General features: G+C 28.4%; 2 protein-coding genes across 15 annotated transcripts in view; one reads left to right on the top strand and one right to left on the bottom strand.

The window, feature by feature from the left end:
* Mp (collagen XV/XVIII-type protein multiplexin) overlaps window positions 1-17,852 on the top strand; it is a 622,917-nt gene that overhangs the window by 39,310 nt on the left and 565,755 nt on the right. The window lies entirely within an intron of this gene.
* LOC141527721 (uncharacterized) lies at window positions 5,534-10,696 on the bottom strand. The gene is made up of 4 exons (XM_074243347.1): window positions 10,389-10,696; window positions 10,136-10,261; window positions 5,996-6,325; window positions 5,534-5,878 (listed from the first exon to the last, which is right to left on the bottom strand). The coding sequence occupies exons 1-4, from the start codon at window positions 10,396-10,398 to the stop codon at window positions 5,733-5,735; spliced, it is 612 nt and encodes a 203-aa protein (XP_074099448.1). The 5' UTR covers window positions 10,399-10,696; the 3' UTR covers window positions 5,534-5,732.

The following is a 17,852-nucleotide window of genomic DNA, read 5'->3' as shown; positions in this document are numbered from 1 at the left end:
AATGTCTTAAGTTCTATTGTCTTAACTACTAAGTGACCTTGACGAACTTAACTCGATTGGAATTTGCTAATACGTAAAGACTACACGAGACGATTATATTTATTCTCAATAAAAACTTAGATTGGTTAATTCGGCCTAATGACGATTAGAATGGCCTGAATAACCAATTTACCTGAAGTTCCAATTAATTCTGTCAACGATGGGGTTTGTCCAAGAGCAAGTAAAATTTTGTGAACAGCAACTTCCTTCAGCTTCTCGAGTCCGTAAATTCCTTTCCTCGTCTCCTCGATCTCAATTTTCTCTCGTACAAATTATCGGTTTATTTTGATGGTAAGTCACTGAGCACTGTACAACCACAAGTCTCGTCCTCCAAAAGGTGCTGTTTTGGTCTTCGCCGGCTCTTTTATAACCTCTCTCTCAGGTTCTCGAATTTTCCCATTATCTCGTTCCCGCTTAGATTTTCTGGGGAACAGCGGTGGGGACTTAGCGACCCGTACGACCAGGTGACGAGTCTTACAACTAGCTACTCACGCTCAGAAGGTACGGAGTAGTCCCTACACACAGAGACAAGATAACAGTGACACAAACCCCGCGCGGGAATTTAAATTCCCTGTCACAGTTTCATAAAACACAATTTTTGAATAACCAAACCGCAATAACTTTTGAATTAATCAACCGATTTTCTCACGGTTTACGGCATTCAACGCAGTTTTTTGAGCTCTTCTAGGAACCTTAAAGCGCGAACGAGTGAGAATATAAATTTCATAGAAATTCTGAAAAGAACATTTAAATAAAATTATTTTCGACAACGATATCTCACAAACGAATGAACTGATTTTGACTAGACCGGTGACGATCAACATGGTTTTAAAAGATCAAGAGCTGTTTAGTTTTTGTAATTGACCGGTTGAGTCGTTTCGAAGTTATTTTAAAAAAACTATTTTTTGAAATTTTTACTTTCGAGATTTCTCAAAATCTAGCAAATTCAAACCATTCAAATTTTTACGAAATTTAAATCGTAATGATGCTCTTTAGATTGCTATCTTTTTAGATCTAATCAGTTTAAAATAGGGTTCCGCGCGGCAGGTTTTGTGCCGTCACGTTGCCTTCAAGCAAAGCGTGCGTCATAGGTTAATTTTTTTATAGCATTGAATATTAATTTAAAAATTTGAATAAATTATAGTGTTATCTGGACACTTGAATGAATACATCCCCGCCGAGAAAAAATTTTTATGATCTTTGTTAAAGTTATTTAATTGTTAACTAAATAATTTTTCGTTGACTTCAGTAAACATAAAATCCGTTATAAAAGTTCAAATAATTGACCTATAAATATCTTTTTTCTCGGAGTTCTTCTTGTGTGTATGATAAACAAAATTCCGTTAATGAAGTTTATAAAAGTTTTTTTATTTATTAATTATGATTTTTTTAACTTAAAAAAAAGATGAGAATTCCAAATGATGTTAATAGAAAAAATTTTTTTTACCAAATCTTTGATTTCAGATATTTTTTATTTATTCATAGCATTTAATAGCTTCATTAAATAATTTTAGTAAATATTTACAAGTGGGATCAACCATTTTAATTTGCATTTTTTCGGACAAAATTTGTATTTGATTTTGCCGAAATATTTATTTTTCGGAAAAATACATAAAAAAAATGATTAATTGAAAAAAAAGTTAGATATCACAATTTTAACACATTTTCAAAATATTCACAAATGTTTTAGAAAATTGTGACATTCAACTTTTTTTTGTTTAAATTGTTCATTTTTTTACATACTTTTCAAAAAAAAATATTTAAAAAACATAAAAAAAATGAAGTAGAAATTTAATCCTTACCGGCTACACGGGATGACTAATTACATGTGGTCCTTATGGGGCCTGGGTGAGGTGTGGCCGGTAAGGGTTTACCAAAAAACATAAGGGCTAAAATTTTTTCAACTTTTCAAGGCAATGAAGAACTATAAAAATCATTGTTTTTTCCTTTCACGATATTTTCTAACATAAATGCGCCGTTAAAACAAGCAGAATAAAAAAAAAAGTTAAAAATGTTGAACTTTTACCTATTTATGGTCCAAAATAGGGTTGACCCCACTTGTAAATAATTACTATAATTTTTTACGTTATTTATTTATGGATTATTTATAACTAAACAGAGACAATTTAGATTTTTTGAAGTTGTTTTTTAACATTTATTGTCTCGGCAAAATAGTTTTTAAAAACAAAATCTTTCTTTACAAAATGTTTGAGTTTTTTATAATCGTTTTTAATTTTTTTTGTTGATCCGACCCTTATATTATTAAGAAAGCAAATCGGTTTTTTGTTTTGAAAATCATACTTCACTATTTTAAACAAAATTACGGAAAAAAATTTTTTTTTCAAATTTTCATTTATTTTATTAAAACTATTTGCAATAATAAAATTTCGATGTTCATTGTTTTTAATAACTTTAAAAAATTTGAAATACAACCATGTGCATCAGTAGTTAAAAAAATTTTTCTCTTTTTTTATTGTATCTTCAAAAATCTAAGCATAATGTCAATTTTTAATTAACAACGTACCAGCAAGTACTTTTTCTTTGTTAAAATAGTTTGTAAATATTTAAAATTAAAAAAATTTTAATTACAAAATAAAGATATAGTAATGATTATCATCTTTTGACGATAATTATTAGCTTTTTCAATCTTCGATAATAACAATAACTATTAGTACCTAACAATTGAAATATACAGACCTAAGATTATAACTATTAGAAATATTATGATATTAATAATCATCATTTTAGCGTTTTGCATTTTTACACTTTTTTATGACAGTTATTACCATAAATTTCTCTTCGTCTGTAGTTTCAATAATTTGCTGCAATAATAGTGTCAAAACTTTAGAAAGAATATCAAAATGCAAGTGTTAATACATCTCAGATACGAACAGGTTTGACGAACATACGCTGAAGACTATGGTCAAACATGGTGGACAACGAAAATAAACGCTTGGTAGACACAGCAAAGCACAAACAATAGCTATCTGCTATCTGAAGTGCTGCGATAGTACTCGTAAACCAAACAGGAAAAGTCATGTGCCGAAAATTTTTTTACTGATAATAGCACGAGACCTCCTACCCTTCGCTCTAGATAATTAATTATCAGTTTTGATTGAATAAACTCCATGAATATTAAATTTTTAACACGATTGGAATTTTTTTAAGGGAAACAAGCACACCTAAAAGAACGGAAAAACTGATAGCCAAATACATCAACGCTCTCTAATTAAGAAATTAATTGAAAAATAAATTGTACCAAAAAAGCAAGATTGAAAAAAAAATTTTTTTTTCAGAACATAAAAATACAAAAATATTTAACTTGAATGGAAAACATTGCATATAAAAAGAAATTTTACTTGATACAAACAAATTTTTTAACTTTTTAGAAATTAAAATTTTAATAGTAATTGAAAATTCACTTAAAAATTTGAATTTAAAAAAAAAATAATTTTTAACTGAAACGAAAATTGGGAAAAAAATTATAGTTGCCAGAAAATATAATGTTTTTCAAAATCAAACTAAAATTTAATGATTAAAATTTTATAATTATAATATTTTGTTGATTTCTTTCTATTGCATGATGATGAAAATAAATTAAATTAAACTTAATAAGAATGCATGAAACTCTGGCGAGAAAAATTATTTTGCAAAATATCACACCCCCTATTTTTAAATCATAATTAAAATTTATCAGCTTAAAACAATAAATCTAAGATTATTTAGAGTTTACATAACCTCAAATAATTTTGGATGATAGGCTAATATCAGAATTATATAGAAAAATTCGCTATTTAAAATACACTCTCTCTTAGCGAAATTGTTAAAAAATTTTAATTAAACTAGCCGTAGTGGTCTACTCGGAAAAATAAAATTTTTTTGCAGTTTATAATTTATACCCAGGCATAAAATTTTATTTTTTTCTTCCTAAAAAATTTCTAAAAATTGATAAAAGGCAATGTTTATTGGATTTAATCATAAAATTGATTAAATAATCAATAAAATAAAACAACATGTCAATAATAGGGGCTTTTACCTTATACGATAATTTTTTTTTTTTTTTTTATAAATCAGTTGACATCTTACCTCTGATCTTAATGAAGCTGACATGATTGATTTCAAAAAAGAATTATCAAGAGTAGGCGTCTTAGATAATACATCACGTTTCAAGTCTGTAAGTTTTGACAAAAGAACATCAATGATGGCATTGACGTATTTTTCATCGATGGATTTCGACATAATTGTAACTAATAAGAATAAATTCGAAGTATTAATTGTTATTCTTATAAATAACAGTATTTTTATAAAGTGTAAAATTATTTACCTTCTATAAAATCACAAATAATAATACTAATATCAATTTCTATAAATTTAAATAAAATTTCTCAATAAACGACGAATTCTCAAAATACAAAATTAGTAATTTCACTAATTATTATAATTTATTGAAAATGTTAAGAAAATAATAACTTGTTGTCTAACAAAGAAAAATTTCTTTTGTGTATAACTGAGAATGATAACGTATAGCTTCTTTTTTCCTATTATCCAAAATAGCGCTCCGTATGTTTTCCGTTAGCAGCGACCAATCATCGAAAGCGCGCGAAAACATACAAACAAAATGAAAAGAATTTTATTTCAATTCAGTTTTTCATACAAACGTTAACTTATAAAGGTTCTGTCTAAAAATAAAGTTTTCAAAATTATGAAATTAAAATATATGTTAAAATATATAATTAGTTAACTGTCAATCCACGTTATTTCCGTAACGTCCAGAATTGGTAAGCCATCGGTTGAATGACATAAGTACGGGATTTTTAAAAGCAATTAAGACGTGAGATATATACATTATCTATCTGTTGCTACAAATGAATGATTTAAAAAAAAATATTATTTATTGAATATATTATCAATTTATATATATTTATGCATACTTAATTTAAAAATAGTACAATGACAGCTACTATTTTCGGTAGAATGCTGGGTACTAGATCGACTACTATCAAAAAGTAATAACTCACTTGAATTTATTTTTTATTCAAATAATTTAAATTAAATATGTTCATGAAAAATTTCGAAAATTAGTCCTTCGAATACAAAATATATTTTTGAACGATCAGTATTTATAGTTTGTTGTTATTATTATTGACAAATGATCCATTGTATATCCAATTTGACATTTTAATTTTTGGAAGTAAATCGAAAAACTGTACAGAGAGAATGAAGTGTATGAATAGAGTGAAACATGGGTCTTATAAGTATTAATTTAAAAAAATAAATTATTTTATAATTATTGATATTTATTTAATCAAGCGGTATCATATATTATACTTTTTGAAATACCTTAATGTATTAAGCAACTTTATTGTATGTATCATAGATTAAATTTAGATCAGATATTGAATTAATTAACCGATTGAAAGAAAACCGCACACAACGTGAAGCCACACACAGATGTACATTTGAGAAAAAAAAATAAGACTTTTTAAAGTTTTTGTTGATGATTATATTTGAACAAATAAATTAAATTAAATTTTCAAAAACTGTAAATAATTTTTGAAAATTAAAAATAAATATTAATTATCAATAAATAAATCAAGAAATAAAGTTCTTTTTTAAAATTATTATTATTAAAGAAATTAAATAAACGAAGATAATATTAAAAAAACAATGAATGTCTTCAGTTGACGTGGTCCTCAGTGAAAGCACGAAGGACATGCAGAATCACGCCTTGCTGGTCCGTAAAAGTTTTGAGCTCGTGCCCGGCGAAAATTTGCAGCTCTTGCTATGCTGTTTTTGCTGCGTTTTCGCCGGGTATTTCCCCGGTAATTTCCCCAATGGCCTGAAAAAAATATCATAATGAGTACTAAAATAACACAGAATTTTATCACTTTGCATTACTGATGCAGTAATCCAAAAGAATGCACAGTGCTATAACTTATTTTATAAATCTACCAACCCTCTCTGTAAGACGGATTCGGACAGTTACATCTACACTTATTGTAAAATGTCGCTTGACGGCTGAAATCTTTTATGACGTTCGCATAAACTTTTTTTTCGGTCTCGATCCTCTGCTCTTCTTTTCTTTTCAATGCCGCATTTTCTCGTTCCAGCCTCTCTTTCTTTTGTTTCATTCGATAATAAGTATCCCTTTCCTTTTTTTGTCGATCACGTTCTTTCTTATAATCTTTTTGCTTTCGCAATTTTTCATCTCTTCTCTTGTCGTCAAGCTTCTTTTTCTCTTTCTCTTCTAGCTCCTTCATGATATTTGGATCACTGTTGTTAGCATCTAAATAAAACGGAAAAAAAAGTAGTAAGAAAAAACTCAACACTTAATTTATCATGCCAGTTTACTTGATAGCAATATAAACTGATTTTATCATTGAATAAAATTAAAATTTATTTTTAAATAAAATTAAAATTTGTTTATAAATAATATAAAATTTCATTTTTAAATAATATTAAAATGTTTTTCAAAATAAAATTAAATTTTGATTTTAAATAATATTAAAATTTATTTTAAAATAAAATAAAAGTTTTTATTAAAATAATATTTAAATTTATTTGTAAATAAAATTAAATTTTACTTTTAAATAAAATTAAAATTTACTTATAAATTAAATTTAAAATTGTTTTTAAATAATATTAAATTTCATTTTTACACAATATTAAAATGTATTTCTAAATAAAATTAAATTTTGATTTTAAATAATATTAAAATTTATTTTTAAATTAAATAAAAGTTTATTTTTAAATAATATTTGAATTTATTTGTGTTGAATTAAATTTTATTTTTAAATAAAATTGAAATTTATTTCTTATTAGAGTTGAACATAGTAGTCTTAAACATCTGTGGGCTCATATGCCATAAAGATATCTTTGAAAATTGGACATTATCAGTTGGACCAGATGTTATCTGTTTAACAGAAACACATGTCAAGGAGGATGTGATGGACCACGAAATTCGCCTGCCCGGATACAACATAGTACGCACTGATTCAAATAGCAACAGGACTGGAGGTGTAATAACGTTTGTAAAACAACATTTAAAGTATGAAATATTATTGAATACTGATGAATATACTGAGGGTACCTGGTTAAATATAATAAAGTTACAGGGCAAAGAACCTGTAATTTTGTGTAATTTATACAGGTCGCCAAACTCAGGTGTGATTAGTGGTTTTTGTAGAAACATCATAGCGTTGTTAAACGATATGATTGATAAGGGTAAACTCATAGTAGTAGGAGATTTTAATATAGATGTTAAGAGGAGATTACTACGCAAATAAATTAGTTAAAGAACTCAGACTGCTAGGTCTAAAACAAAAAATTGATGTTCCGACACGCACTACACTCATATCTGAAACAATAATAGATCTTGTATTTACCAATTGTAATATTAAATTTAATGTTCTATCTACTCCTAAGATATCAGATCATAATATTTTGATAATTAAATTAAATGAACAAATTGACTATCACTTTAAGCGTAAAATTATATCAAAAGAGACTTTAAATCGATCGATTATGACGTGTTTGACAATAAGTTAAAAGAAAATTTAGCTTTATTAAACGATGAAATAATAATTTCTAATAATTTAGAGTATAATCTGCTTGTAAATAATATAATTAAAGAATTAGTGAATACTATTAATGAAGTTGCTCCAATAAAAAATAAAATTATAAGTAGTAAGAGAGAAAAAGTAAAATGGGTCACCAAAGAGATATTAGATCAAATTAAAAGTAGGGACGAGGCATTTTTTAACGCCAAAGATACTAAAAACATGTATGACATAGAACATTATAAACGTTTAAGAAATGACGTAGTTAATAATATAAGGTTAGCTAGAAAAAAATATTATGAAGAAAATATTGACAAAAATAAATCGAACCCCAAAACTATGTGGAAAAAAATTAAGCAACTGATTGGTGACAAAAAAGTAATGAAACATTTGAATATATCAATTTTAATGGTATAAAGTTAAGAAATGATTTGGACATAGCAAATGAGTTTAATAAATATTTTGTTAATAGTGTCAAGTATATTATTAAGGATGTTAAAAGTAATCACGAAACCCCGAATTACAATTATACACCTTTAGAAGATGCTCGTGCTGGTTCAGAGATCTGGCAAAAATTTGATGAAATTTCCATTTTGGAGGTTGAGAAAATTATTAATAATTTAGATGTAAATAAGGGTGCTAATAATATTTTAAACGCTATGATTATTAAAAATATTTGGCATTGTAATAAAAATATAATTTTAAGCATTTTAGATTATTCTTTAAAATTAGGCATAGTACCGGATTGTTTAAAAATATCTGTGATAACACCAATTCCAAAGATTAATAATAGTCATAATATAGAACATTTTAGACCGATAAATACTCTGCCAATCCTTGAGCAAATATTAGAACAGATTGTGAAAACACAATTAGATAAATATATTGAAGATAATAATATTTTGGATCAGGGACAATCTGGCTTTCGTAAATATTTCTCCTGTGAATCTGCTTTACAGGATTCACTCAGTGAATGGAGAAAATATCTAGATGACGGTTTTTGGATAGGAGTTCTATTTATTGACTTTGCTAGAGCGTTTGAAACTATAGACAGAAATGTACTTATTGAGTTATTAAAAGAAATTGGACTGAGAGGAATTGTGTTAGAATGGTTTATTTCGTACCTAAAAAATAGAAAACAAAGAGTAAAATATGGTAATTTTCTGTCTGAGGAAATTAATGTTGATGAGGGAGTACCTCAAGGGTCTAAACTTGGGCCTTTGTTATTTATTATATATGTAAACAAAATAATTGGAATATTCAGAAAGGTTGGCATAGTCTGTAAGCTGTTTGCTGATGATATGGCACTGTATTTTAAAAATAAATTATTAAATAGCATCATAGACAAGTTAAACAGCGGCTTAGAAATATTGTTAAGTTGGCTCAAAGATAAGCAACTAAAAATCAATCTTACAAAAACAGTATACATGTTAATTCATGATCAGCGTAGACCTTATACAAAAGACCTTGGTATTATAAAAGTTAATAATATCATAATCAAAGAAGTGACTAGTACTAAATATCTAGGCGTTATAATTGACAATAATTTAAGTTTTAAGGAACACGCTGTTGTAACTGCCGGAAAAGTTGCTAGGAAGCTCAATATAATATATAGGCTTAGGGATACAGTGTCATGTTATACCAAAAATATTATATATAGATCGGCTATTGCCCCGCATTTAGACTACTGCAGCACATTAATGCTTAATTTCAATGATAATAAGCTTGATGAACTGCAGAAAGTACAAAATAGGGCAATGAGACTTATATTAGGAGTTAGTAAGTATACTAGTATCAAAAGTATGCTGTTAACCTTGGGTATGTTAAACATAAGGCAACGGATAGTGTATAATTGCTGTATATTTATACACAAGATTATTTTGAATAAGGCGCCAAAATACATGTATGATCTAATAACAAGAGCAGAAAATAATCACAATTACAACACGCGAAATAGAAGCTTAATTAACATACATTTTACAAGAACGAGATCAGCTGAGAAATGTTTAAACTATAAAGGTTTCGATCTTTATAATAAACTCCCTAACTGCGTCAAAGACGAAGACAGACTACCATATTTTAAAAGATTGTTAAAAGAACATGTTAAAACGATGTATAATTGATGTATATTTTATTTTATTTAAATTTATGTATATATTTATTTTTAATCTAAAAATTGTACGAAAATAGCAAGCTGCTAAATAAACAATTATTAATTAATTATTATTAGAATTGAAATTTATTTTTGATTAATATAAAATTTATTCTTAAATAAAATAAAATTTTCATTTTAAATAATATTAAAATTTATTTCTGAATAGAAATAAAATTTTTTGTAAATAAAATTAAAATTTGTTTTAAAATAATATTAAAAAAATTTTTTAAATAAAATAAAATTTCATTTTTAAATGAAATTAAATTTTGATTTTAAATAATATTAAAATTTAATATAAAATTATTTTGTTTACTGGTAATTAGAAATTATGATGGACCGTTCTATGCATTCTAACCTAACAAATTCTCACCAAAATACTTACTTAGTGGTACTTTTGATGTCTCTGACTTCGTATTGAAATCGGTTGAAATGTCGGATTTCATGTTTGATAATTTTTTTGTCCCGTCTTTAGAATCATTCATGTCCTCATTGTCTATCCGCGTGAAGCCTGCAATTAACAACTGAATTATAACCTTAAAAGTCATTACTTTAAAAACCCGATAAACAAATATATTATATTTAGATAAACAAGTTTATGTAAAAATAAAAAATTAAAATCACTCATATATACGTACCGATTCCCATTTTTAATTAAATAATCGCTGGATAAAGTATTTCGCATTCAAAACTCTTTCACTATGCTACCAACTACGTTGGTTGTGGTATTGTGAGTATCTTTGTCTAAAAGTGCAGTAACTATACATTTCAACATATACTCACTTCTGCGCAAGACATAAAACCCACATCCAATGTAAACGAATGGGCCATTAGCTATAGTTTAGAAAATACTCTATATTTTGTACCAAAAGTGAAATAGTAGATATTCTTTATATAACTCGTTGTTGGTAATAGAGCAGTGGCGGGAAATGTACAAAAATCAAAAATGGCTACACCCACTGCTAACTCGTATTGTATATTTTATATTGAAAATGTTTCCATAAATAAAACTGTCAATATTTTGTTACTTCCAGCATGAACCTTATTGTCGTTAGATTTAAACTGAATTATCTTTATTTTGTAATTAAAATTTTTAAAATTTTAAATATTTAAAAACTATTTTAACAAAGAAAAAGTACTTGCTGGTACGTTGTTAATTAAAAATTGATATATTAATTTTCTCACCTCCGGGCGGAAAGCGTCAATTTTCCTCCCGCTGCGCTAAACGAAAATGCCGCTTTCCGCCTCCGTCGAAGAGAAAAATAGTATACAGCCCTTAAGAAGTAAAAAAGAAAACCTCAGATCACATGTTCGTTGACCTCGGCTTCGCCTCGGCCAACAATTACATGTGATCTAAGGCTTTTCTTATTTTCCTTCCCAAGGGGTGTAATATACTATTGATAATTGATATAATGATTATCATGCATAAATAATATTAAATAGTTTTTAAATTTAGTATTATTTTATTATTTATTACCAATTATTTAATTTATTTATCATTTATAATTTTTACTTATTTATTTATTGATAATTAACATTTATTTTTAATTTACAAAAATTATTTAGAGTTTTTGAAAATTTAATTTAATTTATTTGTTCAAATATAATCATCAACAATTAGGTATAAAACAATATTCGGACTACTAGCTCTGACGTTACGTGAGAAGGGAGATAAATGTGTCGCAAGTCAACACTTGGGCCTATCGTGTCTCTCTATCATTTATTTCGCGCTCTTGCTTGCACGCTCCAGCTCAGGCGGAATAACGCTTTTTTGTGCGTGCAGCACGGTGTTAATAGATTTATAAGACATTATCAAGTCAAAAAAAGTTAGTTAACTTTTTAAAAATTGATTTTTTATAGATAGTTTTTCTGGATGATTCATCAAATTTGGAATCGACCGTTACCAATATTGTTGAATCGATTATTTAAAACTTAATTAAGTCTGTTAAAAAAAAAAAAAAAGATGTAAAATAAATAACTCCGGATATCTGAGTGGCCGCGTACTGTTATTATTATTATTATTTGCCTCACAATATTATTTCTTTCTTTTTTTCTCCAACAACGGTTGGAGGGAAATGACGGACGCGTACGGTCTCGGAATTCAGTTTAAGTCCCCGCCGAACTCATATCTTTTTAAACTTTGAAACTAAATTTTTGTACAAAAAAAATTTAAAAAAAAAATTTTTTTTTCTACAACGGTTGTTTGTAGCCGGTAAAATTTTTATATGCAACATTGTAAGATTTTTCTAATTCTAACCATTTTTTAATGCAAAAATTCCAAAAACTGAAAATCGTGCAAATAAATTAAAGAATTTTTTTTTTTACGACAAAAAGACTCAATGAGACAGAGACCTCTGCTGTTAGCGCATGGTGATCAGCGTATACTATCGTATAACTACATAATACAGTGAGTATACTTCTATAATTCTATACTCACAGTGTCAAACATTATTGCAACGAGTTTGATTTGTAGATGAGTTAAGTTTATATAAACGTGAATCAATTTTCAGTGGAAATAATTCATATACAGTAACACTGAACTTACTGAAATCCGAATAAATTTTCTTTGAGTGAAAAGTAGAATCAAATTTAATTTTCTTGAAACTCTGGTAAGTGTTCTAATATCTCAAGGGAAAATGCCAACGTGTATTAACTGAAATAAATTGCATATCATTCGTGATGTCGTACTTTAAACATAGTCCATCGGCTGAAGAGGGAAGCCCGTGTACATTTTATGTCCATGGAAAATTCCAACGAATTCTTACGTATTTTGGGTCAGGGATTACGAATATCGTATTTAATTTTATGGAAAATGGTGCAAACAATTGTTATTAACAATTTAATTGTTTAAACCGGTATAACTCAGGAACGGCTAATTTGACGGGGAAGTTTATTTGAAAAAAAGTGTTTAAAATTAAAAAACCAATAAAAAATGTTCTAATCGATTTTTTGATAAAGTTAATATTTTCGAAGATATCGCAAAAAACGATGAATAGCGGTAGGACCTCTCTGTCGCGCGCACGCAACCCGTGGACTCAATCAGCTAACGACGAGTAAAAATAAAATACAAAGACGAAAAAAAATTAGAAGCTCGGTGTAGACAAGAGATTAAGAAAAGAAACTTATGAGAGTCATAAAGGAGACTCTACAGAAGATATCTAGACCCATTATCAATCGATCCACCCCATAGACACAGAAAAACAGCCCCATAAGTGGCTATTTTTAGCTAATTTTAACGGAATTTAAGCTTTAAAAATTCATTCCTTAGTGTCCACGGGAGATTAAGAGAAAAAAACTGATGGGAATCATAAAGTACACCCTAGAGAAGATTTTCAGGCCTATTATCGATCGATAAACCCCATAGAAACCGAGTAACAGCCCTATAAAAGGGGGTTTTTTAATTAAATTAACTGAATTTCGACTTTAGAAAATTCAATCCTCGGTGTCCACCTGAGATTAAGGAAGGAAAATCATGGGAATCTTCTAGGACACTATACAGAAGATTCCCAGACCCATAATCGATAGATTAACCCCGTAGACACCGAGTAACAGCCTCATAAAAGTCGTTTTTTAAGTAAATTGACAAAAAATTGACTGTTAAAAATTTATTTCTCGGTGTCTACGAGAGATTAAGGAAGAATCCTCATGGGAATAATAGAGTACACCCTAGAAAAGATTTTTAAACCCATAATCGATCGATTTACCCCATGGACACGGAGGAACATCCCCATCAGTGGCTATTTTTAGCTAATTTCAGCGAAATTTCAGCTTTAAAAATTTATTTCTCAGTGTCCATGGGAGATTAAGAGAAAAAAACTTATGGGAATCATAGAGTACACCCTACAAGAGATGTCCACATCCATAATAGATCGATCAATCCATGAACACTCAGTAACAGCCCCATAAAAAAACTTTTTTTAAAAAAATTGACAAAAAAATGATAGTTTTTGTTGGTTTTTTACTTTTAAAATTTTTATTTTTAAACAAACTTATCCGTGATAAATCAGCCGTTCTTGAATTATATCGGTTTAAATAATTTAATTGTTATTAACAATTGTACCTACTATCAACGAGCAAAATAACCTAGTTTTCCGTAATCCCCGGCAAATATTGCGATCATATCAGTTATCTGAACCCGGGGTCCTAAAAATGCATACGGGCTTTCCCCTTCAGCCTTAACAATTCTTTCAGTGAGAGTGCACCAAACAGGGTCTATACATTAAGTAGATCCTTTTTTTTATATATATATCTAAAAAAGTTTTCCAAAATATTCGCAATAACTTGCTCTTTTCCTTCTTTTTAACATTTAATTTTTTCAAACTATATATATTACTATATTTTTACATTTAATTTTTCTAATTATTGTTTTATATATGCGTTTTGGAATGATTCATTATATTTCTAACAAATGTTATTATTATTTGAACTACTCTTTCTTTCAAACTTTTGTTGAAGACAAAAGAATTGAGATGAAAAAATAAAAAATGCGAAACTTTCATCGCCCTAATTACTTAAGTCAAATAACTTTATTTTATCAATAGACGTACAACAGTTGGATCTGGGAGATATTCTTAAAGCAGCTGAAACCTATCTAGTACGGGTTTTATATAAAAAAGAAACATGTGAAACTTTCAACGACTTAAGGGTTTCGTTATTTAAATCAGGCAAAATTACGGTAATAACAGAATTACCTCCATGTAGTGAAGAGATAACATACCATATTCGAAGAGCTTATTATATCACCTACAGTAAGATGTGGATGTTCAGTTCGGAAAAAAATAACCTCGATCCTGTAGACTTTGGCTACGAACAAAAAGATCAAAAACTAGTACCAAAGCGAAGCGTATCACTTTATCCACCCATTGACGAATTACCCCCGCCATGTCATTGCAAAAATTGTTCAAGAAAATGTAATTGTATAATTAACGGAATGTTATGTTGCTCTTTTTGCAGGTGTGTAAATGAAAAGAGCTGTCAAAATTACATATTTTGCTCAACAGAATAAAAGCTAGTTTAGTAAAAAAACCTTAATTATTTGTGCAGTTACATTCTCTTCTTTGTATTATTTTTTACAGTTACAGAGTCGGTCAGTTGTAAACTAACTGAACTAAGAAGAATATTGGAATACCGAAATTCTGACTTATAAGCTAGAAACCGCTACTTTTGGAGCTGTTTCTCCATAGATATGGGAAGAATCCATCAATTATGGGTCTCGAAATCATCTGTGGAGTCTACTCTATGATTTCCATGAGTTTTCTTCCTTTATCTCCCGTGGACACCGTGGAATAAATTTTGAACAGTCGATTTTCGTTCAATTAACTCAAAAAACGACTTTTATGGGGCTGTTACTCGGTGTCTATGGGATTAATCGACCGATTGTGGGTCTGAAAATTTTCTGTAGGGTGTATTTTATGATTCCCATAAGTTTTTTTCTCTTAATCTCCCGTGGACATTAAGGAATGAATTTTTGAAGCAGAAATTTCGCTGATTTTAGCTAAAAATAGCCACTTATGGGGCTGTTACTCGGTGTCCATGGGGTTAATCTTTTAATTATGGGTCTGGGAATCTTCTGTATAGTGTCCTAGAAGATTCCCATGATTTTCCTTCCTTAATCTCAGGTGAACACCGAGGATTGAATTTTCTAAAGTCGAAATTCAGTTAATTTAATTAAAAACCCCTTTTATAGGGCTGTTACTCGGTGTCTACGGGGTTAATCTATCGATTATGGGTCTGGGAATCTTCTGTATAGTGTCCTAGAAGATTCCCATGATTTTCCTTCCTTAATCTCAGGTGGACACCGAGGATTGAATTTTCTAAAGTCGAAATTCAGTTAATTTAATTAAAAAACCCCCTTTTATAGGGCTGTTACTCGGTTTCTATGGGGTTTATCGATCGATAATAGGCCTGAAAATCTTCTCTAGGGTGTACTTTATGATTCCCATCAGTTTTTTTCTCTTAATCTCCCGTGGACACTAAGGAATGAATTTTTAAAGCTTAAATTCCGTTAAAATTAGCTAAAAATAGCCACTTATGGGGCTGTTTTTCTGTGTCTATGGGGTGGATCGATTGATAATGGGTCTAGATATCTTCTGTAGAGTCTCCTTTATGACTCTCATAAGTTTCTTTTCTTAATCTCTTGTCTACACCGAGCTTCTAATTTTTTTTCGTCTTTGTATTTTATTTTTACTCGTCGTTAGCTGATTGAGTCCACGGGTTGCATGCGCGCGACAGAGAGGTCCTACCGCTATTCATCGTTTTTTGCGATATCTTCGAAAATATTAACTTTATCAAAAAATCGATTAGAACATTTTTTATTGGTTTTTTAATTTTAAACACTTTTTTTCAAATAAACTTCCCCGTCAAATTAGCCGTTCCTGAGTTATACCGGTTTAAACAATTAAATTGTTAATAACAATTGTTTGCACCATTTTCCATAAAATTAAATACGATATTCGTAATCCCTGACCCAAAATACGTAAGAATTCGTTGGAATTTTCCATGGACATAAAATGTACACGGGCTTCCCTCTTCAGCCGATGGACTAACATGAGAGTAGCTGTAGCAAAATATAAATATTGATAGTAATATTGAAAACGCCCAGATTTTGGCAGTTTAAGAATAATTAATGATGTTATTTTATGATATCTTATATAAAATTCAATTAGAATCAATAATATTTCATGTAATAAATAAGTTTAGGATTCTTATGTAATCATATATGCATAAAATATTTATTTGGAGCAAATTAATAATTCAAAGTAATGTTCTAAAAAGTGATGCTTGAAGACCGAGTATCTGACACACAAAATTTTTCGTGCTGTAGTTTCTGACAGACATTGGTCTGGTTTCTAACATTGATAATGCAATTTGACAAATTACTTGTTAGGTTAAGTAAATATCTGATATGAAATATGAATGAACTGAAATAATTAATTGAATATTTATTAAAAGACATCACGACTATTTAAAGGCAAACAGTTTAAGTTACTATTATCGACTCGCATTTTCTTCAATAATTATTTGTTCTTGCGACTTGAAAAGAATTGAACTTCATAAAATAAAAAATGATGTATAGTAAGTAATGAGTTAAATATAATAGTTAATAATATGATCATGAATTAGCTTAGTTTTTAAAAGTAGTATTGTTATTCAAACAATTAAATTCATTTTGGTTATCGTTCAAACGTTAAAGTTAAATGTTTAAATGTAAATTATTAATATTTCTAACTACAAAATTTATCATTTTACTTATTATTGTCAAATTACAAAAGCGATTCCGGGTTGCTTTTTCAAAGTTTAAAAAGTAGAATTTTAGTTTTTTCTGTGTAACTAGAGAAACAACTATGATAGCAACATGTATACACACATATACATTTGTATATTTAATTTTTGTATGAGTATAGAAAATATTTAAAATAAATATGATAACTTTTTGTTGGGGGTCCGCATTTGTACCCGTGAAAAGGGCAAATAAATATTGCGTTACAGATGCCATAAGGGCGTATAATAAAAATTCTCTTATTTATTCTAAGTAAAAACAAAATTTTTATTTTAACGAAAAAAATTTTTTTTGCATTTCTACACGTTTTTAAAAAAACAACGTTGGTTACCAAAAAAATTTTTTCATACACCCTTATGGCTGTTCACCGGGACCTTTTGCCGGTATACGCCCTTATGGCATCTGAAATGCGAATTTTTAAAAGTAGAAATGATTCAGCGGTTCCCTTGGTAGAGTTGTAAAATTTCATAATAGTCATTATCATTAAGGTGGCCCAAAAAAACCAACTATTTTTTATTTCTTAGCCTCTAGTGAAAAAATGTTTGTTTTTGATGTTTTAAGAGCCCTCACCAAAAGGCAGCTCAAAAAAAAATTTTTAACAGGCAACTCCAAATTTTTTTAAATTTCGAAAATCATTAAAAGTCGAATTTTATTTTTAAAAAATTTTTTTTCTCGTTACGGTATAATTTCATAGACCAAAAAAAAAAATAAGTTTCTGAAAGTTTCAGTTCAAAATTTAAATTTTGAAAGGTCACTCATAATTTTTTTTTTTCTTTAATTAGTCATATCGCCGATTTTAACCGTTGGGAGTGGTACGTTGGGG

The sequence above is a fragment of the Cotesia typhae genome, unplaced genomic scaffold (genome assembly GCF_013202065.1).
Source record: "Cotesia typhae breed Kobodo isofemale line unplaced genomic scaffold, CoteBio_Ctyphae contig_4, whole genome shotgun sequence".
In the NCBI taxonomy this organism is placed as follows: Eukaryota; Metazoa; Arthropoda; class Insecta; order Hymenoptera; family Braconidae; genus Cotesia; species Cotesia typhae.
The sequence above is the reverse complement of the archived record's forward strand: the minus strand, read 5'-3'. Positions and strand labels throughout refer to the sequence as shown.

Coding starts and splice junctions, on each gene's coding strand:
- LOC141527721 (XM_074243347.1), bottom strand. Junction 6,326..10,135: donor GACATCAAAAGTACCACTAA/GTAAGTATTTTG, acceptor CGTTTTATTTAG/ATGCTAACAACAGTGATCCA. Junction 5,879..5,995: donor GAATCCGTCTTACAGAGAGG/GTTGGTAGATTT, acceptor TATTTTTTTCAG/GCCATTGGGGAAATTACCGG.